Source organism: Pezoporus flaviventris, unplaced genomic scaffold (assembly GCF_033815535.1).
Source record: "Pezoporus flaviventris isolate CSIRO_AGI_PZ_B2104156 unplaced genomic scaffold, CSIRO_AGI_Pfla_v1 ptg000002l, whole genome shotgun sequence".
In the NCBI taxonomy this organism is placed as follows: domain Eukaryota; kingdom Metazoa; phylum Chordata; class Aves; order Psittaciformes; family Psittacidae; genus Pezoporus; species Pezoporus flaviventris.
In genome coordinates, this window is record NW_026892550.1 from 24868806 (window position 1) to 24895829 (window position 27024).

Here is a 27024-nt window from a genome sequence, read left to right on the forward strand (position 1 = left end):
TTAGGAATCCAGAAAGACACACACTTTTTTTGCACTTACATTGAAACAAATATAGTAAGTATAAAGACATACATGCACACAAAAAATTAACACTGTACTTCAATTATAAACCTGTTATGTACCACTGATGTGGTAAAGGAACTCTTCATTCATGTTGGAAAGCAAAAGTTTAGCCACATCAACTTAGTTCCTCTTTAACTCACTTAGGCTGAAGGTGTGAGCCATACTTATTCCTTAAAAGTGAAAGCTTAAGTACTAAGATTCCTTTCACAGAAAAATAACTTACCATCTGTGAACGAGACAGTATCTGACTTGCAGTCAGGGCTGCTTCCTCTTCTGAAGACTCATCAGTATCTTCCTGATTGGTCAAGTTCAAGCTGGGTGTGCTACCAGAGTACTGACATTCTTGAAGAGATGGTGTGTCTCCTTTGTCAATACTGTCAAGAGAGCGCCTGCGAACGCCCCAGTTGAAGTTGTCCATGCTTTCACCCTGTAATAAAAATAATTGCACAATATGTACGTACAAATTTCAATGTAAGAAAATTAATACACAAATGCAACCAAGACAAGTACTGAATGCATTATGAACAGAGTTTCAATCAGCCCTTTTAGTTTTATTTAAATACCTTGTTAAATGACTTTCGCAGATAAATTAAAATATATATGGCAAATGAACTAGAATCTTTTTAGTATCTTCTTGGAAAGTAACCCAATATATAATCTAGAACTATATCAGTATCAAATTTATATATCTGACTAGAAAGTACAAACACACCACAGACAACAACAGAAGAACAAGCCAGGGCACCAGGCTGCAACTTACCTGCAGCTCCTGGTTAGCAAAAAGGAAAACACATATAATTAGAGAGAACGAGGACAAACACTTAAAGATACTCTAGAACCAGGGAAAAATGTTTTATTACATAAGATTTGCCAACAGTAAAAGACTGATTCAAGCTCTGAAAAAAAGCTTTGATCAAAAAGCTAGTATTTGAAATAATTTCTCTTTCAAATGGGAGATCAATTGAAAAAATAAACAAACTGACGACAAAACACTAAAGCCAGCATGCTTACAATACATTTCTCTAGCATAACATGTAAAGCAACTGTTTCAACAAACATTAGATGAAATTCATTAACTAACACACATGAATCTAAACTGACCACATCCAACTGACAAAGCACCACCAACATTAATTATATGCAGGTTCTAGAAAAAAACATGTCTTCATTAACAGTTTTACCAGCTACTTTGCATCAGTTTTATGAAATACACCCTAAACGCCTAAAGCTAGATCCTTTCTGTTTGCACAGTATAAAGATGGGCTACTTGGGTTTCAAACATCCAACATATTAAGTGAAATCCGTATCTTAAACCCACTATTGTTTTAATTCACAAGTACAAACTATCTTTGATTTTCTCATGCACTTTGTCAACCTTCAACAATTCATCTACAGATGGAAAACCATTTCACCAGTCTAAAGACAGTTACTAAAATACCACATCTAGCCCCAAATGTGCAAGTATGGGTTCCAAAACTGCTCTGACAAAATATCACTTGTGGTGACTTAAGAGATCATTATGATGTATTAAACATGCAAAGCAAACTAAACATTCTGTAGTCGCTTTCTCTCTTAATGATTTGTTTTGCTCCAAAATAAGGTGAAAAGTCATGGCAATGCAAAAGAATCCCAACTACAACAAAGTACTCCTACTGTGGGCTGAAGCACTTCTGTTTAATCCGAATATTACTCAGATTTTAATGTAAGAGCCTCAGTTCATACTGTTGACATTTAGTTCTTAGAAACAAAGAACATTCTGTATTTCTGTTGCAAAACTAGGCAGCTCTTAGATAAAGTGCGCGATTTGTATGTAATGCCCTAAATTTTACAATCTGTGCTTTTCTTTTTTTTTTTGCAAGTATAGCACTACATGCTGCATACAGGCAAGTACTGAGAAAGAAACTGTCTCTTCTTCATCATTATCTGTTAATCTGCATTCAGAAAATGAAGTTAAAGGTTAACTTGGTTTGGCAAAGTTTTTGACTTTTGCCATCCTACCTGCAAAGACCCATCTAGTGTTAAAATAATGCTATGCTACTACTGAGCCAATTCTGAACTGTTATACTTGCTTTGAATATAGGAAACTGTACCTGTATAGTGTGTTGGTCATCTATGCAACAGACCATAATGAGCCTATACTTTTCCTAGAAGATGCAAATATTGGCTAAAGTGAAGCAATACACAGGAAGGAGAGTGAGATAAAACTTAAGGGGGGGAAAAAGCAAGATTTTATAAAAAGGGATAGATTAATGAAAAGAACAATCCTGGAGTTTAGATAGGCAGATATTATTCTTAGCAGCTTGTTGACTCATAACCCACAAGGGTCTCCATTACTAATTCAGTTATTTTGTAACAAAAACACTGAAGGAAACCTCAAAGTACTCCAGTCCTTTTACAGTTATACTTTTAAGCTTCAGCAACTGTTAACAGAATCTTTACTATTTCTCAATATTTAATTTTGGTTTACCTCCCCTCTCTTGTTTTTGAGAGAAGTACAGGAAATGTAAGAACTGCAGCAAGCCGGATATAATGTAAAAGTCAGTGCAACCACTTATGTTGACCAAGTTAATCATATATAATGAGATAGTATATCATACAGTTTGTAACTTTGAAAGCTATTCTTCATGTTTTCAAAATGCAAAAGTGTATCAGGAACAAGATTACGCAATTTTCTTAACAGACTGTTCCATGATTAAATTTTCGGCTGCATGATACCCAGGTGTTAATCCTGTAATTGGTTTACACTGTCTTATCACCTCACTTTCAGATTAAGTCACTTAACTCCCCCTAAAAAATCCCAACTCTCCCAAGCAAAGACACCCAACAACTTGCAACAACTTAACACTGCAAAATTTGTCACACAGGTTTCTTTATCATTCGAGTTCAATTACATCATAAATTCTTTCCAATTGGATTTGTTAGAAGAGCTGCCAATTCCTTAGAATTGCACCAACATAACCTTATTTTTAAAACGTTTTCAAACGGAAATACACAGAAGAAATCCCAAGGTCTCACCTCTGCATCTTCCAATTCAACATCTAAAAAGTCAAAGTCTTTAAAAACTCCAAACTGTTGTTCACTGGTATTGTCTTCTACAGCCACTTCCTCCTCTTGAATCACTTCTTCTGTTGTTGAAATAAGACTAGTTTGTTGATCTCCAGCTTCCAAGTCCTCATTAGAAGAAAACACAACCTGCAGATATGGGTAAAAACAGAAATAAAAACTTACAACTAGTGTAACTCCGGAAGTCAGCTATCCTGCTTCCCACATTTAATGGCAATGGTGGCAATTAGCCACTAGGGCGAGGTAGACTGCAGTTTGTTTAGAGACTTGCTGGATTTTAAACTACATCTTTAAACTAGTGACAACTGAGGTGCGCTACTCACTTTATTTTAAAAAGTTCTTAATATCATCACCACTATTAAGCTTAGTATGCCACTGGGGGTCTTCTCTATGCCATGCACAGAAGTAAAACCATCAGTCTAGTTTACTTAATAGTTAAGACTACTGCTCCTCCTGATACCCATGTTAGTTTGAAGGCATGTGATCCACTGTTTTTTTTCAATGGATTCTACGGTGTTTTCAATATAGCATCAACATCCCTGCGGTCCTCAGCCACTGCTTCCCCCTCTCTCTAAAGTGCACGTTATTTGCAACGGGCTAGATAAAGATTTACTCAGAACAGGGGAGATCTAGTTCTTTTCCCTCTTCTAGCCAAGACACTTAACATTTATACATGCAGCCTCAAACACACTACTCTGGACTGCCAGTGTAGTCTTGCTCGTCTGTGAAGAAGTACTAAGATTAGTTTGATCAACTGAGTTGCTTAGTAGTCAATTAATTGAACTTGGAGAGGAAAGATTTGAGTTTCAGTTCAAAAACTTTAAAACAATCTTGTTTTGATAACCACATAAGATAAAAATTAAGAATTAATCCTAGCAATTAATCTTTGCTTTAAAACATACAGACCTTCCCTAAGGTCCATTCCCTGAGACAGCAACATTAGTTTTGGCTGAATTTAAATAGTCTTTTCAAACATGTCTAGTGAAGAGAGGTGCCCACTGGACTTCTTCAGGAAAAATTCATTACTTATGATTCCATCTCTTTCTAATTCTTCAAATTGGATTTGTGATTTACTGAACCAAAACCAGTTTGTCAAAAACTGCTCTTCATAACTTCACCAATATCTGAAAACGCAACAGCATTATCACTGATGGGATTTAAAAACCAGAACAAAACACCATCACCACTTACTGAAGGATTCTTGGGAAGACCAGATTCTGGACCACACAGAGAAAGCACATTCATTAGCTTCTCCCTAGTTCTTCTCTGAAAAATATACCAAAGAAAATCACATAGCAAGGCATCTGCTGGAGGTTAAAATGTAAACCATCTGCATTTTAACTAGTCATCTCACATGCTGACATCCACTAAGAAGAATCTGAATATTTTTTCTTTTCACCAGTACTAGCTTTTAATTTACACTATATTCATTTACTGTTTTGCTAAGACACAATATAGAGTCCAAATCGGACTTCAACAATTTTTTATACATTCATAACCATTGCTGTAATATACATATAAAGTATTCAAGACAATGTACCTGAGACAGCTGTGGTCTCTTCCAGCTGACAGGAACTAATGCATTTGAATTGGAGCCTGACGAAGTTGAAGAAGTGCTGCGCGTAACAGCAATGACCTTTGGCTTCCCGTTTCTACCAGCTGCGCTGTGTTGATCACCATACTTATTTCCAATAATTGGTGTCTACCAAAGACAACAGATACTTCCTCAATATGCAAATCTGTATTAGTAAAGACTGAACATTTGTTTTCAGAATTTAGTATTACATAAAAAGTAGAAGGGCTTGTCTGTTTTTAAGCATTCTATGAAGCCTATGCCTAATCCACTGAGCATTGGTACACTGGGGAATACAAAGCTGAATAAGTCTACCCTACGCAGTAGGCTGCCATTCTGCTCACTTGTGGTTTTTTGAATTAAGTAGAATTTATGCTGACAATCCAGTTATATGTTTTTAAACATGCTTTGAAAAATTGTTTTCACAGACAAGCAACTAACACACACACTTCTGAGAACCAAGCAGCAAATTCAGTCCTTCTGACAACAAACGCCACTCCAGAGAACTCTGCGGAAATTCATCTTGTCCCTCAATTATATGCATGCAATGAAACTTCCAGTAAGGAATTCACTTATCAATTTAAGTAATTTGCTTAAGACATCTGTAACTCCAATCATTATCTAGGGTCAGCTTCAACCAGGAGCTCTTACTTCTGATTAACTGTGAAGTCCTACAGTTTTCACATCCTTGTATTACACTGCAGTCATTTGGCTATGCTCCCATTTTTAGAAATAGAATGAGTATCAGACGTATTATCTTCAGTTCTAATGAACCTTAAGGGGGGTAGGGTGGTGATGTAGGTGTGTTGTTTTTAACTACAGGATTTTCTCCGGCTTCATTCATCTTACATTGAGGTATCTATAGTGTGTATCCTACTCTCTTCTCTAAATTTTCTCCCCCTTCCAAAGCCACACCAGAACCACTGTACAGGGTTTTAATCCTCTCAGCCCTTGAACACAAAACCCTTCACTTGATGAAAGCCTGGAATGTTCAGCTGCAAGCAGCAGCCAGCTGCATTAGCCTGCTCTCTGACACAGCTGAAATACCCTTGAGAATAATCCCACTGACTTTTAGTAATTAACTCTTCAGACATTCAAAGAGGGGGAAAAAGGCAAAAACCAACAAAAGCATTCAAAGGTTATCTTTCAGCATGACTCTTAATTACTTGTAAGTAAAACTTCAACACCTGTCATTCTTAACAATTATATTTATTTTAAAATACATAAATGTAGAAGGCTAACAAACAAATCTGAGTTTGCAACAGCAAGTCATTATTGCATTGTAATTTAAATATAGTAATTACCTCTGATATGTCAAAATGAAAATCTAAGGTCTTCCCAGGTAGCTCCTTGGACACATTAAAAATTTTCGTGAAAGATATTTCAGGAGAACCTATGTCACCTCCGTAAGACTTAGGGATATCATTAGGTACAACAAGGCTTGCTGACCGAGACACCACCAGTTTCAAAATATTAAGAGCTTCCTTCCAATATGGACTCTAAAGAGAACATACACAAATTGCAAAACAGTCACTTTAAACAAGACACCTTTTTTTATGTACAGTGGGATTTTACATTGATTCATTACAAGATTACCCAAACCAGAATCTCTAATCTTCTACACGTGCCTGCAAGGTGCTAGCACACATGGGCAGCTTTGGACCTTGAAGTACCAGGAAGGCAGCAGCAAGCTATCAGGTCATCCCATGGCGGGTGACAGGTCCAGCCAAGCAGGCAGGTCCAAGTGCCAGCCACACCAGACTCTATGTCCCTTACTGCCTGTATTTGCACTATGTGTTTTACCATTGTCTGAAGTATCTGCCCTTCACACCCCAGAAAATAAAAACTAATTGCATTTAAAAGCAAAACAACTTCGACCTCCCACCATCTTCAATTATTTTACATGTATGGGCAGAGTAAACTGAATTTGAAACAGCCAAAAATATTTTGTACTTTGTATTTCCTCAGGTATTTCAAAAATCTTACGAAAACCCAAACCAAACCAAACCAATACATTTACAAGGTTTTTATGTAGTATCAAACTGAGTGCTTAAAACAGCCAGGGCAAAAGTATGAGAACATTAGAGGCAGAGCCTGATTTGAGTGTACTCTCCTTCAAAAAAATGGTTAATGGTAATGTAAATAATTTAGCAGCTTCAACTACAGAAATTGTGGAGTGAATCGCAGAAGAGACTTACACTGAAAGCAGCACCTTGGGAGGCTTAAGATTTACACTCCTGAAAATGTTGGGATTCTACCTGAAACTTAATCTTCCATTTTTTTTTTTAAATTAGCAGGATATCTGCCATAATAAGAGTCTTCAATAATCTCCTGAATTTCTGTGCATCATAAAGTCTCAAACCTGATCCTGTAGCAACTTAAATTAAGATGCACTGTGACTACAAAAGACTAAAAACATCAGCTTAGTAGCATGGAATTTAAACAAGACATATTCATTTATGATCTTCTTTTGTCATTAACATGTTTTATCATATAAAAAATACACAGGCCTCTCTGGAGGGTTTTTTTCACTAGTACTATTATTTTGATAGTCAACAGCTCCTAATTAAAAAGGGATACCATGGTAGTGTGGGCATAGAAAGCTCAGATAAAGGTTAGACGTGAAGCAAGCAGCTCTCAGGCCACGCAAACTATAGTTAATGCTAATCATTCCATTTTGCCTAATGCACTCCGACAGGAGCACAATATCGAAAGTACATATCCATCAATAACAAAACAGCCAGGGAGCACTACTCTTCCTGGTTAATTATGATTAAACCACTTGACTGAAATGCATTTGGCAATAATGGAATTCAGGAAAAAGGGGGGGCGAAGGGAAGAAACAAAGAGAATGCTGTACACTGAAATGTTTTTATGCTCCAGGCATTTTCATTTTCAGCAAGATGCTGGACTTTCTTCTGTGAAATAGATTTTCAGTGAATTCTGTTCCAAGTACAACAGATCAAATTACCTAGAGCAAAACACTGCTGCTCATCTTTGGGGGACTTAAAAAAAAAAAGCACTCAAATCCATTACGGTGCACCTTAATGTTCCTCACAGATATATTGGTGAAACTGATTTAAATACGTATTTAACTGTAAAACTTAATTTTGAAAACATATACATTTACATAAAACATTTGTGCAGTATTTAGCAGTAAAGGTGTCCTGGGTTCAGCAGTAGCAGTCATTTTTTCTCCTTCTTAGTAGCTGGTGCAGTGCTGTGGTTTTGACTTTTGGCCTGGGAACAGTGCTGATAACACCGATGGTTTTAGTTTTTGCTAAGTCATGTTTAGTCTGACAAAGGACTTTCTGAGTTTCATGCTCTGCCAGGGAGGAGGGGAAGCTGGGAGGAAGCAGAGACAGGACACCTGACCCAAACTGACCAAAGAAGTATTCCATACCACAGCACGTCATGCCCAGGATGTAGAACTGGGGGCAGTTACCCAGAAAGTTAGATAACTGCCGGGGTTGGGCTGGGTATCGGTCGACGGGTGGTGAGCGGTTGTATTCTCTTACCTTGTTAGTTCCTTGATCATTATTATTATTGGTGGCAGCAGCAGTGGTTTGGGTTATACCTTAGTTACTGGACTGTTTTTATCTCAACCTGTGGGAGTCACATTCTTTCGAGTCTCCCTTCCATCCTTCTGGGAGTGGGGGGAAGAAAGGGTGGGGGAGTAGACTGCGTGGCTCTGATTTATGGCCTGGGCTTAAACGACGACAAAAGGTTTCCTTGCATTTTAATTGTTGAAGAAGCATGTCCTCTAACTACATATGTAGAGTTGCCTGTATCTGCAAACAGATGCACATACACCCATGTACACTTGTCCCACAAAATGTATTTCAAATCGGACAAATAGATAAGCATATAGTGAATTAAGTACGTAGGACAAAATAATGAAACACTATGAAATCTGGCCTTGAACAGCTACTTTTATGTCTGAAATAAATCCCCATAAAACTGCAAGTGTAATTTCACTACTACTTCGATAATATAAGAAAGGCTTTTATAGTTTTTCAGTACCTACCTGAACATATTTACCAATAACTTTTATGATTTCCAAATTGAACTGCTTCACTGGTGCTGTGGATAGGTCAATATGACTCAGAAGACTGTAAATGATCTGCAGTAAGGACTGCTGCATACTGGATAAACCCTTCTCTAACAGCTAAAAAAAAATAAATTTAAAATACAGAATTCATTTAGGGCCTTTCATGGTAGTAGAAAGGGAAAACAAACATTAAAATACAGCCAACTTCCATACATATTTATTTTCCCCTTTCAGGAACTTGTTTTCAAAACCAGTAGAGTTGCCACTTCACTGGTACCACCTCATGTTTTTCAAAACTTTGTGTTAGCATTAAAAGAAAATCAGAACAATGTTCTCTGTCCTAATTCAGTTTTCTTCCCCTGAACTTTGACATATTTGTTACCATAGATCTAAAGCACCTCATAATAAAACACTTCTCATTAAACAGAAGGGTTCATACAAATTCAAAATCTCATTACTGTATGAAAAACAATTACGTCTCTGCATTAAGTAAGGCTGGAACACACAATCTTACAAACAAAATAAGTGCATATAAAGTCATTCATGAGAATGTACAAATATTCAAAAAAATATCTTCATCAGTTTGAAGTTTTATACTTCAAGGACGAGTCTAAAAGGTTTTCACACAAGATACTTTTTAAAGATAGTAACAGTGTTCCTGTATGAATGGCTGGCAGACTAACATACTGAATTCTATAATTGAAATGATCTTTGATTATATACAATGCAATACTTAATAATTTCCAAGTTTAATTTAAGCTGTGATAAGGTAATCTTTAAATGTGTAGTTGGCTAGAAGAGAGTCTCTTAGAATTTGCACTATACTACAGCCAAGACGGCATCTACATTTTATTCACATAGCACAGAATATAAATACCAACTCTGAAACACGACTATCATGAAAAGGTATCTTTCATTAGAGGGATTACAATTTCTAGGTATTCTTAAATTGCTGCACTCCAAAATGGCATATTTTAACACTATTCTTTCATCATGGAAGGTGGACTTTTTTCCCCACCAATATTCAGAATCAAGAAAAATAAGGAACTGGCAATGAGTAAATGTAATGTTGATCACAGATTGTTAACATGATATACATACTTACCTCTGCAAGGTAAGTTACGAGGTTAAATGTGGCATCTGAGAAAGAGTCATGCAAATATCTACACACTACATTAATCCAGTTAGAACAGTCTCTGGAATAACTGTGTGTACTGTATAAACTCATCATATGAGCCAGATTGGCAAGAGTGGGTGATTTTTCCTCTGCACAAACCTGTAAAGCAAAAAGCATATCTAATTATATTAGAAATGACAATTGTTTAACCTAAGCATTCACAACTCATTATGCACTTTCCCCAGACTGCACTCCGTTTTCTAATAACTGAAACTGAACTAATCACATAAGCAACACTTACAGTTTCTGTTGAATTTTGGTACTGCGGCATCCATGCTCCAAGTTGATCTATTCATACCAAACTTCGCTCAACTAGAGTCACTAACTAGTAGATCAAGTATTTAAGCGACAGCAGTAATGTCTGGATTTACAACAGGCATGTAGTTCTTTGAGGCAGCTTATGCACATCTAAGTCATTTATGTATCACAGAGGGCTACAGTTGCATCCCCTATGACAGATAGCACTTAACTCCCCTTTCCACAGTCTTCCTTACAATACAGTCTGTTAGGCCAGCACACCACCAGCCTGGCTGGAGATTATTGGTGTGTATCATGTACTGTTTTAACAGACACTAAAGAACATGCTATCTTTTCTTCTCCAGTCCAAAAGGTAAGGATGAGCTCATTCTCATAATTAGATTGCTTAAAAAGGGATTTACATTTAAAATTACAAACGGAAAAGTCAGACGAGTTAAGAAAAAGTAACTGATGCTATTAGTAAGGAAATTTGTTCTTTACATCTCAATTTTATAGAATAAGCTAAACATGTTTTTGCATTGACAAAGAGAAACTTGGGTTGATATGAGGTCCAACTATGTAACTTAGGACTGAATCTTGTCTTTAAAATATGACCTTCTACAGTTATTTCTGTATTAGAATATTACGTAAAAATACAAGAGAGCAGAAAAATATAGAAACAATGCTGGTATAAAGTTCTGAACACTTCTCCAAGCATCATTTTACATACCTTTGCTATCCTGTCAGCTGTTTCTTTACAAAACTGAGTCGGGTTATCAAAATGTTGAATCAGATGAGGAAGTAGGCACAAGATGTTTAAGGGAAATCCTAAAAACATACATAAACACAGTTACATGAGCCCCAAAGATTTTTAATATGACTTAATTTAATGTGGAGTTACCTGATATTTAAGTACCCTTACAGCATGACACATACATTCACACCAATATATAAATACACATATATGTACTTAACTGTGTATGTACGTAGAATGTATATAAATGTGTCTGTGTTAGGTATAAATATGCATAAGATGAAAATAAAATCATCATCAGACCAATTAAGTGAAAGTATAAGGAAACTGGACAGCTTTAGGCAGTACGGTCACACTGCTTCTTAAAAGTTTGAAAGAGTACTAATTGAGCTACTTAGCACAATATATGTGCAAAATAATATATGTGCTCCTAAAACTCACTTGTAAACAAGTTAATAGTCAGTACATACAGTTTACATGCAGTATTTCTTGGCAGATAATTATTGTCTGCAATGTATTCCTGCTATCTAGCACTGTAATAGTGATAACTGGAAAAAGCATTTAACTGAAGGGATTTTTTTTTTCTTAAGGCAAATGCATAATTACTACTGATTTTGATTACACTTAATTTGATGAAAAAATGTATTTTCATTACACACACATCTACCAAAGATACCTGCTAACTGAGACGGATCCACCAGAGCATGCCTGGAAATTGTGATGAGTTTACTGAGGAGATGAACTGTCATTTCTTGTGTAGATGCTGAAGTAAAGCCTTTCAGGAAAAGCTGCTGAAGGCCTGGGAAGTTATTCCATTTCAGTTTACTCTGCACCTTTTCTATCTTTTCCCGACTCTCTGATTTATCCAGAGGCAAGTGAATAAGAAGCTTGTTGAGCAGCTTGAGAGCCAAAAGGTATTCATACTCATAATCTGACTCCAGCAACGAAGCTGCAATCCAAAATATGGTGGCCATCAAGTTGACAGGGTCAGTAGTAGGCTGCACATCATACATCCCTCCCTCTCTAAGGGAGGAAAGGCTTCTAGTCCTGGCCAAACTTCCACCATGATTTATCCTTCCATCCATTATATCCAGTGTGTTGCTCCGCCGACGGTCGCCTCTCCGTTCACTGATTAAATTCAGTCTTAAAGAATTACTCCTTGTATTGCTGTAGTATCCCAAACAATTGCCACTATTAATGGGACTTGTGCTTAGATTTATCTGTCCAGTGCTTTTCCTATTAGCTGCATACTTGTTTCCCATTACAGAATCATGGTATGAGGTTCTAAAATAAAAATCATATCATGTATTATTCTACATAAAATACCTTAATAACATGCAGTTTAGAAAAAGGGAAGAAAGGAAAAAGATGCTACACTACCCACACATACAAACACACAATGAATCACTTTATCACTGGAAGACTATCTTATGAAAATATAGGCTTTATCTATCTAGAACACTAAAATATCCTTACAGCAGTAAGAACAAGACTGTAGCGTCCTGTTATCTCTGCTACCAAATCTATTTGTTACAATCCCAGAATACCATAATAATTACATAACAGTTCAGTAAAATCAGAAAAATAGCCTGTAGCATGTAGATCATCTGCGAATGAAGATCTAGCATTTCAACTTACTTACATATGTGATAAAGGTAGAGAAAAGAATTAATAAATTATTTACTTATTATACTTACTGTCTTAAATTTTATCTGAAGTATCAGAAAAAACACCTTCAAGTTCTGATACTGAGAAATAGAATATATTCCTAGAAATTGCAACATTTTCAACAATTCTGTCATGAATTCAAGCAATGTCTGTGCATTTAGGGACTCTTTTTCAGTTTGAAAAAAAGTCATTGAGCTAACCACTCAGACTGTAATGAGACACACAAATGACTCAGACTATGTAATTACACTTCTCGCGTATATGGACAACAAATCTGAGGCTAGCATTTGCTGTCACTGAAGAAATTTCTTTTGTATTAACACTGGAATAAAAGTATTTATTGCAGCACACGAGTTTTCATCTGTGAAACTTAAATTATCTCAAATTATCTTCTGAAGATTGGTGCCATTACCTTCATACACATATGGGGAAAAAATAAGGCTCCCAAGAAATTACACTACTAATGAAGGTCACCAGAACCTGATTTAAAAAGGAAATACTAAATGTACTCAGTGCCTTTATTTTTGAAAAGTCGCAAAAGAACTGACAACATTTCAGAATGGAGCCATAAGGAAACCTGGAACATCTCTCTTTTTAATTTTATTCTATTTTTAAATTGTTGAGCAGGGTAAGTTGAAAGGTAGCAGAAATCCTTTTAAAATCTAGATCCTTATGAGTTTTGCTTGAGACAGAATGATAAAAGCAAGCAATTTTGCTGCAGCAATACAGCTATTCTGGCAAAGACAAGAAATTATTCCTTACATTTGTAACACAAATCTTTAATAATTCAAATGTATAAAAATGTGTAAGGCAGTTTGACTAATAAAAGAACTTACTGAGAAAGGGCAGAAAGCAGATCATAATGCTTCATGGTTTCAGCCAACGTATCAATAGCAGACTCTAAGGTCAGAAGCAGTTCTATGACAAAACCCTGGGAAAAGCAACAGGTCATTATAAATCATGCAATATGCACATGGAAGATCACAGAAAATCTACTGGGTAGTAATATAAAAATATGAGATCAGTATCAATAGCTAAATTATTATTTTATGCTTCAATTAGAGCATAATTCTTATGAGACAGCTCAAATTAGCACTATAGCTTCAAGACAGGGGAAATCACTGTATTTTTTAAATATTCACAGAATTCATCCTGGTTTTCATTCTTTCTAAGGATGAACTTAAGGATGAAGTCACTCAGACTGTCATTTTGTAATATTAAAATATCCACTTCTCCAGATGTACAATGACACTAAGTTGGATGGTTTTTCACACTTTATCATGTTACTTTTTTAATAAAAGAAAACCTATTTTTTTATATGTCTGATCTCAGGATTCTCTGACTATGAAAGAGAAGTTGATTTCAGGAAACAGATGTATCAAAGCAAGTTCCTATTGCTGTAAGAGAGAATGTGCACACTTCACCTTTTCATCATTTAATTTGATGAAAATTCAGAAAGTGCCATGATTTAAAACTGTTTTGATATTTGAAATATCTTTAAAAATAAAGAGCAACTGAAAAAAAAATGGTTTTAAATTCTCCTTTCATTAAAATAACCCTGAAAGCATCTCATTTAGGCAGACTTTCTAATACAGTGGGGGGAAAAATTAAAATACCTGAGCTTCTTCTCCTGCATCTCCAACAGTTTCTACTAGTCTGGAGAGAACATCAGAAAGTGTAGACGCAGTAAGAGGCTGCTTCAGAGCCCTGAAAATCTGAAAGGATCTCCCAGCATAATGTCGAGAGGAACATGAAAGCGCAGTTTGCAAAGCAACTTCACTGAGACGGTGTTCCAATTGAAATCCTCCTATGAAAGCAAATAAATGCTCAAGCGACATAATGCATCACAAAAAAAAACCTCAAAACCACTTGAATTTAAGAGTATATTGCCAAAGCCATTTTCTCAAGTCATCTTCTCAAAGAGTGTTACTTTCAAACATCCTTCTGGCATGTAAACTCATATTCCGTAATAGTAAACATTTTAAATACTTGTAGAGATAAAATGTCTATGATTTTAAGTGTCTGTAATAAAATAATAAGATATTTTAAGATCTTAAAAATATTTTGCAACATAATCGATTCTATGATTCCATGACCTCATTTCTAAAAGATTATATTTAAATCTGTTGTAATAGAAACATGACCCAAATGTGCAATACACAAGATATTTCTATTATTTAAAAGCAGTAAGCTATGACCTAGAGTGATCTTATAGATAACCTGTAAATTTACAGGCATTCAAAAAACTTATTTAGTTTGCAGACTTGGACATTCTATCGTGCATTGTCTGGTTTCTAACATACCTGAGCTAGACTGTTTAAATATAGATACCACATGCTTTAAAAAGACAGTTAACTGTTCAGCACTTTTTATATTAGGGTTCTTGGCTGAAACATCTTCGTGGTTCCAAAGTGGGCCTCTTTTCCTAAAAATATAAAAATAAAGTAAACAGAATATAAAACACAGTGTTTGACATTAACATTATTTAAATGTTATTTTAATCTTAAAGTTAATTGCAAAATAATTTACTCCTTACTGCATAAAAGAAACTATTCAGAACTGCAGGCACAAATCGGGAAGAAGTCTGACAACCACCCAGTATTATATAACAATATGCAAGAAGTTAAGGTGCAAAGCAATATATTAGATCCAATTGAAATAACATTGTTAAGTTTAGGAAAAGGTGTTCTCTATTAGATAATATTTAGTTTTCTAATAACAAATCAGTACAACTAACACCAAACCACACTTCTTAAAACAACCTCCTTTCTTCCCATCAATACACCACACTATTCTAGGCTGATGTAAATCGTAAGTAATCAAAAGTTCTGAGAAACAGGTGGGATTTCAGATCTACAAAATCTTAAAAGCTTTATGTAAACTATCATACAAACTGCGCAAGTGTTGACAGTTTTACAGATGTTCTCTGCCACAGACTCCTGTTTCCGAATAGCCAGCTCTCTACTACGAGGTAATTCATAAACTCCACACAAATCTTGCAGCTCCCTAATCACTTTATGTATTCCATCCCTAATCCTTTAGCTGGAAAAGGGAATTCTATAAACTGTGCAGCAAGCAAAAATAACAGACCTGCATAGAACAGGGTAACTGGGTGGCCAAAATTCTCTGAAATTGTTGGAAAGTTAAGAGTTGTTCATACGTGTATCACATAAAAACGTTTCAGGATTAAACTGTCTCATACTGGTGATAAAAGAGGGACAAAATCAGACAACATGATGCTAAATAGTAAAAGTTTTGTCTTATTTCCACAAAACACATGCCTTGACAAAAGTGAAAATGGAAATCTTACCTTGAGGTAATAAATTCTATGAGAGTTTTCACTTTTTCATCCTGCTCTACTGAAATGTCAACCTCATTGAGGATTGTGGCATGCAGATGAGAAATGGCAGCACTTGTATTTCCTAAACTGATGCTAGAAGAGGTAGAACTTGAACTAAGCCCTGAGTCTGTCATTGGGGAGGGCTGGTAATCAGGTATAAAATCATTAACACCTGCTGAAATAAAACCAAGATGATTATATGCACTCTGAAGTTGACAATACTAAGTATGTAAAAAGAAAAAATAGCGCTCAAAAAAAAAAATCAGTAGTTTAGCAAACATAATGAGAATAATTTAATGGATGCAATAACTTCAATAAAATCAACAAGCCCGATATATACAAAGTCTTCACATGACTGGAACTTTAAATAAGGAACTACTAGATCCGTTTTTAAAACCACCGAATTATGTTTGATTTTGTATTGGCAATATGACAGCTCCCTGGCTTCTGAGGCAGCTCATCTTCATAAGTTGAGACAAATTATATAATCTACTTCCTAATATTTTCTTTTAGTTAAAACTCAGTCCAGCGTAACTGACAGCACTTAAATCAGTGAACATCAAATATTAGTTAATGCATCAGCTCTAAGCAGAGCACCTCTGGCAGTGCAATGTTTCTCTGAAGTTAGCTTAATGCTGCTGCTGTCAAAGTTTTCTCTCCTTGTAAAGAATCATGTGGCAATAAAATACAGCTTCAGTAACCCCTCACATTACACCTCTATCTATCTAAGATGTGCTGGAAGAAAGCAAACAGGCACAGAAAAGTTGGTCATGAACCTCTGACAGTAACAGTTGCTCATAAGCTTATGACTCCCCGACATCTACCACGAATTTCCTCTTTACAGAGGCACAGGGTTTGGACTGGGTATTAGCTGGTTCAAGTACAATTAACATCAGCTTTTCTGAACTTGTGGCAGGCATGCACACCTGTAATCACTTTATCTTAATCATCAGCTGGAAATGTTTGATGCTGATCTTATTCTAGTTTCTATCAGATATTTCTGTTACAATAATAGCAAAATGCTATGACATGTTTAGACCATTTACCCAAAACTGTAAGGATTAGGAATGGAATAGTATAGGTCACCATACAGGTGCACTGTAAAGTTCTGCGAAATGGTCTACATAAAAGAATCCTTCCATTATGCCCACTTTTTAATTCCTCATTGCTATGAATATCAAATTCACAAAACAGATTTTTTGTTAAGTAACAAAACCGCTTTTGATGTGAACAAAACCAGTTTGTTTAGCAACATGCTGCCACCTACTGAAATAATATGGAATACTAGATTTGAAAAAATGAACTATTTCATATTCCTTTAGAAACCATGATAGGCTCACGCCATCAAAATTTTCCTTTCATAAAGAGATACATAGAAAAGATTTGGTTTCCTGTATAATTACAATATCATAATGTTACAGTTAAAATTAAAAGGTAGTATCTCAAAAGAGTATTCTGACAGCCCATGAACAATGCAATTACAGATGACAAAAGTCAGAAATTTAAAGGTGCTATAAACAAGTAAGAGATGTATCTTCTGGGGTTTTATTTTCAAGGGCATCATAAAAGCTGCTTTATTGCAGATCCGAAACACAGAGCTCCCTCTGTGGCTTCCACTATTTAACTGCACTCCCTACTCCAATGACAGGGCACAAAGTGCTAATGTGAACCATATTCTATTTGACTTAATTTAAACCTGAAGAAAATATTTTTAATACCAAGGGCTCAGAAAATACTACAAATAACAGAAACTTTAATAATACCTGCAAGAAAATATAACCATGTAATTTTAACAAGCAACACTTAATCTAATGCATACCTGTGAAGGTATAATCTAAATGTGTAGTTTGCTTGACAGTAAGCACCCTGGACTCATTGAACTCTCTGTTTCTGAGCAGGACAGAAGCAACAGACTGGACATTAGTGCCAGATCCCATCACTATCAGCAGATGCAAAAGCAGTCGTTTACAATGCTCATAGACTTCAGGGTGACAGTGGTCAAAACCTAATACAAAAGGAGAATGGAAAAGCTTTATTGCATTCCAAGGGCATGCTGAATAAATGATTGAAGAAACAGCAGTATTCGAACTGCAAAACAGAAGCATACAGTTTTACAAACATTAATAAATTCTCTTGTTACTCACACAGCAGTAAGAACTTGATCTGTGCTCTGTATGAAAACTGCTATACAGAGAAAGAGAAACAAATTGAATTTTACTGTGTCTTCTACAAGAGGTAAACGTGACTCCAACAGAAAAGTGTTTTCAAAGAACTCCAAAAACCTCTTAATCATATTCATATTACTAAGTATCTTCAAGCTGGAAGATACTTAGTTGAACTCTTTAAAATCTTGTAAATATTAACAAATTAATGCGGTTTCAGTACAGTGGCAAATATTCATTTAAGTGTGGAAAAGAACAGCTACATAAATAGCAACAACTCCTAAATTACTAGACATTTTTCTGTAAGAACTTAAGTTACCTATAAAAATTGCATGAAGCAGAAGATGCAAGTATCCTCCCCATTCCACCTTTACACTGTGGTCAACGATCAAGTCAGTCAAAAGGATCACTGCTATATTGCATCTAAAAGACAAAAAAATTACTTGTTAGAAGAGTTTAACATGAACTTTATGAAGAGCTGCAAAGAGCTTAATATGGTGCTAGCCAGTATTAATTCTTATCTATAAACATCCACAAAGTTGTATTATAAAGGAAAAGAAGAATTCTTGCCATGAAGACAGACAAACTTCAGTCCTCCAACTGAAAAAACTCAGAAATCTTAAACTTCTAGGCCTATGAGTAAAACTGCAGAAAGCAAACATACTGTCTACTTGTTAAATCTACTGCATTTTAATTACTATATTTGTGCAACACAAATCAAAATAATGAATTGCCATCAGCACTGTTAAGAGTTACCTGTGAAGAGACATGCCCGGAGGAGAAGTTTCAGGCAAGTAATCCACCAGCGGTGACCAGCAGCCTCCAGAAGGTGGAAAAGGCAGAGGCTCTCCTTGATTGTGCTCCATCACCTTCAACCGCCAGTTGGAATACAGAGGCATTGAATCACCTAACACAATAGATAAACCAGAAAAAAAGTTATGTTTCTGTATTACATAGTCTTCTAAAGTATTTTTAAATTCTTGAAACGCTGAGGTCTGGGAGGGTGGAGGAGGAGGAACCAGCCATACACAGTAGTAGTTGGACAAGTAGTTTTAAAAAGAAGCATAAGGATGATTCTGCTAAAGCTACACAGGTTTTGAGAAGATTATCACAGCTCATTCCAGAGGATGAGAGAAGGAATGAAAGTGTACCATCTTCCTTGCACATCCTATTGTAATTAACCATATTCCAGGTTTCAACAGCACTACTAAGAGGAATATAAAAAAACCCTATTTTTTAATGAGTTTATGCAAAACCCATTGATAAGCCTATTTCTTCATGCTCCAAAACTTTCAGTCAAAGCATTAATTTGTGAAAATGTTTCCTATCCACAGAAATATTCTGAAATAAAAGTATTACTTTTTTCCTCTTCATATGATCCTCCAGAGCTGCTGCTGTAACGAGACTCTAGTCTGTGGTGCTGGCGGTTTAAGTTACTGTTCAACCCACTGTAGATGTCTAGATGTACGTAACTGTAGGAACAAATAAAGCAGCACTAGTAACCGGCACTCTGTGACAAAAAATAATCAGGGTCTCTCAGTAGAACCAAGCAAAACTAAGTGTCAGGCAAATATATTTCATCTTACAAGGACAATCAATATGATGCCAAAGCATCTTAGCTGTGTAAGACACAACTTCTATAGCAATGCTAGATAAGGGGATTCAAGGAGACAGTCCACTATAAATTATGTTTCTGCTAGCTCATTTTCATTAACATTCAAATACATTAAAATATTTGTTACCATTATGCTTGACTTGCTCTCACTCTTGAGCAGAATAATGAAATCCCTGTTTGATCTTGCACAAATACATTACACAAGTCTTAGAGGAAATACTTACTTCTCTTCAATATTGTCTTTTATATGTTTACTGTCAGGGTTGCCATCTGTGGGAGCTACCATTGTATTGCTACTGGAAGTGGTACCTGTGAATTATGGACAAAGAAAAAGACTGGGCCATAAGAAGAGAAAAGCAGTTTTAAGCACTTCATGATCCTTATTTACTTGTCCATGCCAAGAGCCCTAACCAGGTTTACACTACAGCATCTGGCACGAGTACAAAATGAGCCACAGAAATTAACTTCCACATTCAAGAAAAATCTGCTGTTTAGACTAAAAGATTCTGAGCAGCTACTATAATTTCACTAACTGAAGAAGTTGGGGTTTTTAATGATTTATTGATTATTAATTGTTGATTATTTCTAAATAAATTCTCCTAAGTGTACTTACATCCTCCTGAATAGATTCCTATGGATGCATTGTGTGTCTATAACAGAACTTATAACCTTAATTTACTTTCAGAAACAGAACATTGTACTCATACTGAATATTTAAGGATGATATTGAATATTTATGGATACGGTAACTGACTGATGACAGCATCTTTATCACTGACAATAATAAAAGTTTATGAAATTCTCACCTGAAGTGACAGAGGGGATTTTGTAGCTGGACGTAATGCGATAATATGGTGGATTATCCATATGGGTGACTCCTGAACTGACAGGATCTGTAAGCTGAAGTTCACTCACCAGCTCTTCTAGCAGCTGCATTGTTTTATCTCTACCCAAATAAACAATAACTTTCTTTACCTGCCATCAAAAAAAGTATATCAAATAGTATGTATATAAAATTTTTACTGCAGTAACTTGATTAAAAAAAATATATATATAGGAGGAAAACAAGAGACATGAATACCACAACTTGTAGAATTACTATCTACCTGCACTGCAAGTGAAGATACCTGAAACTTATTCTAGTTCTAAAAGCAAATGAAATTGATTTCACAGCCATCAATAGCAGGAAGCATCAGAAACACATCACAAGAGTAAGGTAAGTCTTCTGAGTTTGTTGGGTTATTTAAGCAGTAGCAGATCTTCTTATAAAGGTTTTAGCAATATCTGAGACCGACACTGGAGCAAATGTATTCTGATATGATTTATTTTTGATACTTCACAGTTGTGTCTACACTACTACTTCTCCAGCAGGTATCATTTTTCTTTATGCTATTCTCCAGTGCTCCCACACATTCATTGATGGAAAACTGGTTTTGAGTGGGCTTGGGGTGGGATGGGTTGTTTTGTTTTTTTTTAATACTGGGTCATGCAAGAATAATTACACTGTCCCTATATGGTATGGCAAGTACTTTATTTTAGTCTGTCTGCTTTTTAAGACTATCCTAAATTACAGTATGCGAAAAAAATGTTTAATTCCCAAAATGCACAAGGCCTTTATATACTCTGATAAGAATAAATACCTAGATATAGCAAAATTTTATTAAGCATATAGCAATTAAGAAATCTCCACTACATGAGCAAATTAATCCTGTTCACTGCTAAGCAGTAGCAGATGCCTGCTAGTTACTGATTACTCTAGACATTAATACATTCATATTCTGTCTCCTGGCATTATATTGAGTCATCACTGCTCAATGATTCATTTCCATTCTTTTGAGAGAACTTAATTATGAATGGCAAGCAAGTGATCCAGGACATCTGACTCACGAAACTACTTTGTCACCTTGTTCAAACTATGTACACAGAGATTTTGGGCTGCAGCATTAAACTAGGTTCCCTAATTTGAAATGAAGAAATGAAGCTCTTCTTAGAAAGAATTTAACAATGTTATTAGCTTCTGATTGCTTACTTCATATCTAGGGTTTGGGTTTTTTTACTATTAGCAAAAGCTATAATAATACTTTTATGAAAATATTACTTATGGAACTATCTTAATTCTTCCTAATGAACAGAGACCAACAGTTGCAGTAGATTTGTGTTTTATAATGGCAGGGAGTTGCTCAGTATACACTAATGAAAGTTAATGTAAATTTAGCAAGCTAGCTCTTAAGTTTCCTTTTTATGGAGAAAAAAAAAAAAAAACTAAGACAGATGCATATATTTTAGTAAGTCTTTTCCATTTTGTGCATTTTACTCACTAAATGAGGTCTATGGTCCACCCTGAGTTCTCTGACAACTTGTAAGACGGCTTGTGCACCATTTCAGACTTATAATACTGAATAAATAGCAATAGTCAGTAAGTTGTCTCAAGGAAGCCTTACCTATCTTTTAAGGTGTGATAACATTTCTGGTTTATTTCCTTTCTCAAGCCCATTCCATGAATGCCGAGTTTAACTGAAAGTGATACTGAAATTTTGACACAGGTGTCCAAAGTAACTCAAACAGAAGAACTGAATTTGAATTGTTCATAGTATTTAGTGGTCATAAAATACAGGGTTGGAGATTTTGACTACAGAAATCCTGCCTCACTTTTTTTGTTTGGTCACCTTTGCTGCGAGACACACAACTAATTTTTAAAATATCAACAGCACTAAGGAGAGATGTATCCCATACTCACATAAGGCAAAAGGCTGGGTTCACTGTTCACTCCACAGATACTGATCAAGAAGTGCAAAATTATTTTCAGATTCTTTGGCCAGCTGTCTGCCAAAGTAGTCCAGACATTTTCTATCTCTGACCAAGCCACTTCATCACCATACTAGAAAACAAAATAAATATCTCCCCTGAAAATTCCAATAGAAAACACTGTATTTGAAAGTGATCTGAACTGAGCATGTGGGGCAGGTTCTAGAAAAAGGAGACACAAATCCTGTAGTAAGCTGTTGCCTTTTACATAAATTCATTTTTATAAACACATTCTGGAAATGTTTTCTTTTACAGCTGTAAACAGACAAAAATATATCTGAACATATATACACACACATATATTTTATCTCTCTATATTTCTATACATTATATAAACACACTTTATTATTTCTATGTGAATTTATTTCTAAATTTATATATTTATTTACATTAAAAAAAAAAAAAAAGGCAGCTATCTAAATTCAGCAGAGATTCGTTCTCCCAGTTGCTTACAATCCTGAATAAAATTCCACGGATCACAGGCTGCCAAGAGTTTTAAATCTGTAGCTTAAAACATGACCTCTCATCAGTAAGATTCAAAGACATGAAGAACTGGCAAGAGCACTGCATGTAACCAATACTTTTTCTCTGTTGGAAGTGGCTATCACAGGAAGGAGGAGGGTCTATCAGACTTTGGCAACAAGACTGGTTCCAAAACTCTACTTGGAGATCATAGGTATATAGGTGACTTGGTATTATCTATCCAGTTGGACATCTATATTCCAAAACAACATATACTGTTACTATAAACAGCAATTACTGTAACATGTATATTAGATATTATTAATTTGTTTTAATAGCTCAAAACAATATGGCATAGTTTGGGTATACATAAACAACTCCACAAATACGAACAGTAACTCTTGACATTTTGATAACACAGTATCTCTGAATTTGCTTGCACCTTAACACAATAATCCACTGGAACAAGATGGAGTACTTAAGTAATCAGTTTTACCTTTGCAGTCATATACATCAGATTGTTCAGAACCATAGCTGTGGCCTGTGGTGACCCCCAGCCTTCTCCTCTTAGCCATCGTCTACTGTTCACCATTATTTCCCTGTCTTTCAAAGAATCTTCTTCATCTTCATCTTGTCGACAAACAGTTGGCAAAGGTTTCAAGTCTACCAACTCAATATTGTTCATCCATGGCAGAAGATAATGCAGCATCACCTGTCTCCCAGCTGGGTGAGCCGTTTGGATTCTCTGACTTACTTCTGTCATGCAAAAATTAGGAACATACATGAACTGCAAATCAGTAATGAGAACTGTTTTGGTAATAACAACCATTCACTCAAAAGACCATAGTGATATAAAGTAATGCTGACACAGATGTATTTTTTTGTTTAGCTGACTAGCACTATTTCATAATGATAAAGGCTGCAGTCTGCAACAGAACTAACTGAAGACACTGCTGACAGACAGTATGCTGAAGAAACTGTACTGGTCTATGCATCTATATATATTCCTCTAACTGGAGGAGGAAACTAAAAAACTAAAGCATGTAAAAATATCAATTTTACCAAAAAGGCACTTAAAAATGTTTTCTTCCTCATATTAGTCCTAGTTTGTTTTTTTTAATTGATGTGAGAAGCTATTATTCTGCAATTGTTTAAAATTGCCACGAAATAATATTTCTAAGCAATCTACAGTAAATAAGAAAACAGTAAAAAGAGTAATAGAAGAATAATTTTTAAAAGTTGCAAATTATTTCTCTAACATGATTTTTCATGGCTATCAGAAAGTCAGTAAAAGTATCTTTGATTCATGTTGTTTCCTCTTGAATATATTTCAAACACAATTAAACAAAAGTTGTCACTCAGTAAATCCCATTTTCTACATTTATTATGATGATTTATTTATAAATAAATTATTTATTTATTCTGCTGTCCTGATTTTAGTGAATTACATATAAATTAATTATTGAAAAATAAGAATTACACATTTTGCACAACACTGTTGACCCAATAAAGTTTTTTGTTTTTTTTTTTTAAACCATACCTGAGAAGATAGCCAGTGTTAGCTCAGGGTAGGTCCTTGCTAGTTCTTCTGACAGTTGATAATACGACACAGAATACAGATGTGGTAGAGGAGAAGGCTGACCCAAAACCCCATCTGTCCGCTGAACTTCCAGTTTGTGAGCATAACGGAACATCTTTGGTTCCAAGATCTACAACAGTAATGTTCAGAATTTGAAGCTAAGTATAGAGCTACAATGGAAATCTTTATATAAAATCACCTTTCAAATTCATGCATCTACTCTCATTTAATGCTTCCTATCTATGCAGATCTCCATACACCTACAGTATTCAGCAACACTGTGGTAATTTCGCAGAAGATTAGCTAAGACTCAATCCACTTGATGAGTTTCCAGCAATAAATTTCAGAAATCTGCTTTTACAAAATACCATATTAAATTTCTCTATAAGAAAATGTGAAATATTACTGACCTCTTGTCCTAACAAACTATCAATTTCTGCTGATCTATGAGACATGAACAGGAGCAATGTAATCTTTGATGTAGCAGAGATGCAGCTGGAGGCTAAATGAGTAAGATACTTTAAAGTCTGTTTTGGCTGATCTTAACCAATGGTGTTCATTTGAGAAGAAAGACAGCGCTGAACAGGAGCATGGTGAGTGCTGATATACCAACAAGGGTGTGACTTTAGTGGGCACTTTACTGTTGAATTTAGCTGACAAAAAAAAAACCTTTTCAAAAACCTCCAAACCTTGTGGTCTAAGCCACAAGCAGCACCGATTACATTTACTCACATTTAAACACTAATGCTGCCTGTAAGATTACACTTACCTCTAAATGATCTCCGAAAGAAATACACAAAAGTAAATTAAATGGCTAACAAGATTTTCACTATCATCTCTCCACAGACAAATGAAAAAATGCTTGCTATGAATGCAAAAATCAGAAAACTGACTGCTGCTCCAGTAAACAGGCAGGGGAAGCAATATGCTTCTCTCTGGGGTGCTTTTGGACAAATGGAGCTATGTATCACTTTGTTTCAGGGCCAAACCAGAAGAACCTTGATTTCAGTTTTGTCTCTTGAAAAAACAGATATTATGGTATTACACAAGTCTCAAGTCCTTCATTCCTGAAAACAAACGCACTTCCACTGAAGTCTACCTGTGCCAGGTAAGGATCTGGCCTAACTAAATATTAAAATACAGAAGGAAAAAATAATCCACGTATTTCATTACTGAAAGGACAAACAAATAGTAACAGGTTGTTGTTGTTTTTTGTTTTTAAATGCACAAGACAATTCTTATTTTAAATGAAAAAGTCAAAATTAGTTTACAAACCTGTAATAGTTGCATAGCAACTTCATAGATAGCCCTAGTAGAATCAGCTGCTTTAAATAATATCAGATTCAGAAGGGTCACTGTATCACACTGGTAATCCCTAGGGAAAAATTGGAAGTGTGAAATAAGTAAAATCACATTTGGCTTTTTAAAATTTGAATTTATTAAATTTTCTACAGGAAATATGGTATGGGATATCAGAATTTTTTAAGAAGTTTCTTTAGTAACACATACACACAAATAGGAAAGAACTTTTCTCTTTAGGGCAGAAAAAAAACACAGTCCTACATGAAAACACCCTCTGAAAATGAAAGTTTAAATTTCTGAAAAACGCTATAGTACCTGTTTTGGAACACACTGGCTATGGCTTTAAAACAGCCAGCTGCTACCCGCTTGGAACCTGTGTAACACCGGTCTACGGCCCAGTACATGAGGTTACTCTGGTCGGGGTTGAGTTCCAAGAGCAGCATGACTGCCTCACAGCCTAGCTGGTGAACCTGCATTCCAGAAGAGAACCAATATAGATTTATAAATATAGAAAAAAAGACCAACTTTCAAAAATGGCATAAAATAGGCAAATAAATATTTAATTTTAAAAGCAAAAGAACTGCAATATGCAAAATTTGTTCCATCTAAAACCAATGAGACCACAGCGAAAAATAACAACAGGTAATTGTATAAAACTGTTTAATGTTCAACTTGCACACACAGTCATAAACTAGCAAATAAGTGGCTTCACAAATAAGTGAAGCAAATAACTAGATAGCTCTAGCGACTTTTTATTCCTCATTTCCAAGACTACCTTGAGCTATTTACTATTTTTACTTGTCTTACTACAAGCTGAACACTGACCTGAAAGCATCAAACACAAAAAAGCACTTAAACATACACAGGAATTCCAATGGGATACAAGGATCTACGTGAAGACTTGCATGTTCTCTTGAATCAATGTAGCTCAATGGAAATGTATTTTATGTAGTCACAGTAAGAGGGCAATGGAGGCCCTATCTTTTAAATATAAAGCTTGCCTTGTTTAGATGTAAAGCCTGGTCTTTGTAACTCTACAGGAGCCCTGATGGACACTACATTCTTACAAGGGTTCATGTTCAAAATCCTGTCTCCTTTAAGTTTCTATAAGATCTGCTAATTTTTACAACTTAACCTGGCTGATTAGTTTATAAACAGTACTCAATTTTTCAC

General features: G+C 35.4%; 1 protein-coding gene across 13 annotated transcripts in view; it reads right to left on the reverse strand.

The window, feature by feature from the left end:
• FRYL (FRY like transcription coactivator) overlaps nt 1-27024 on the reverse strand; it is a 136012-nt gene that overhangs the window by 25252 nt on the left and 83736 nt on the right. For 7 of the 13 annotated variants that reach the window (XM_061472281.1, XM_061472328.1, XM_061472307.1 and 4 more), the window contains 24 exons: nt 26167-26321; nt 25825-25924; nt 24511-24679; nt 23467-23726; nt 22441-22581; nt 20510-20678; nt 19928-20012; nt 19448-19560; nt 18845-18995; nt 18408-18511; nt 17746-17931; nt 15897-16101; nt 14890-15011; nt 14203-14393; nt 13423-13517; nt 11595-12202; nt 10895-10992; nt 9856-10026; nt 8727-8867; nt 6004-6198; nt 4667-4828; nt 4318-4392; nt 3072-3255; nt 287-492 (listed from right to left, as the gene is read on the reverse strand). In XM_061472281.1, the coding sequence (XP_061328265.1) occupies nt 287-492; nt 3072-3255; nt 4318-4392; nt 4667-4828; nt 6004-6198; nt 8727-8867; nt 9856-10026; nt 10895-10992; nt 11595-12202; nt 13423-13517; nt 14203-14393; nt 14890-15011; nt 15897-16101; nt 17746-17931; nt 18408-18511; nt 18845-18995; nt 19448-19560; nt 19928-20012; nt 20510-20678; nt 22441-22581; nt 23467-23726; nt 24511-24679; nt 25825-25924; nt 26167-26321 (4086 nt within the window). The remainder of the gene's footprint in view (nt 1-286; nt 493-3071; nt 3256-4317; nt 4393-4666; nt 4829-6003; nt 6199-8726; nt 8868-9855; nt 10027-10894; nt 10993-11594; nt 12203-13422; nt 13518-14202; nt 14394-14889; nt 15012-15896; nt 16102-17745; nt 17932-18407; nt 18512-18844; nt 18996-19447; nt 19561-19927; nt 20013-20509; nt 20679-22440; nt 22582-23466; nt 23727-24510; nt 24680-25824; nt 25925-26166; nt 26322-27024) is intronic. The other 6 variants (XM_061472321.1, XM_061472311.1, XM_061472289.1 and 3 more) reach the window with 3 other exon arrangements.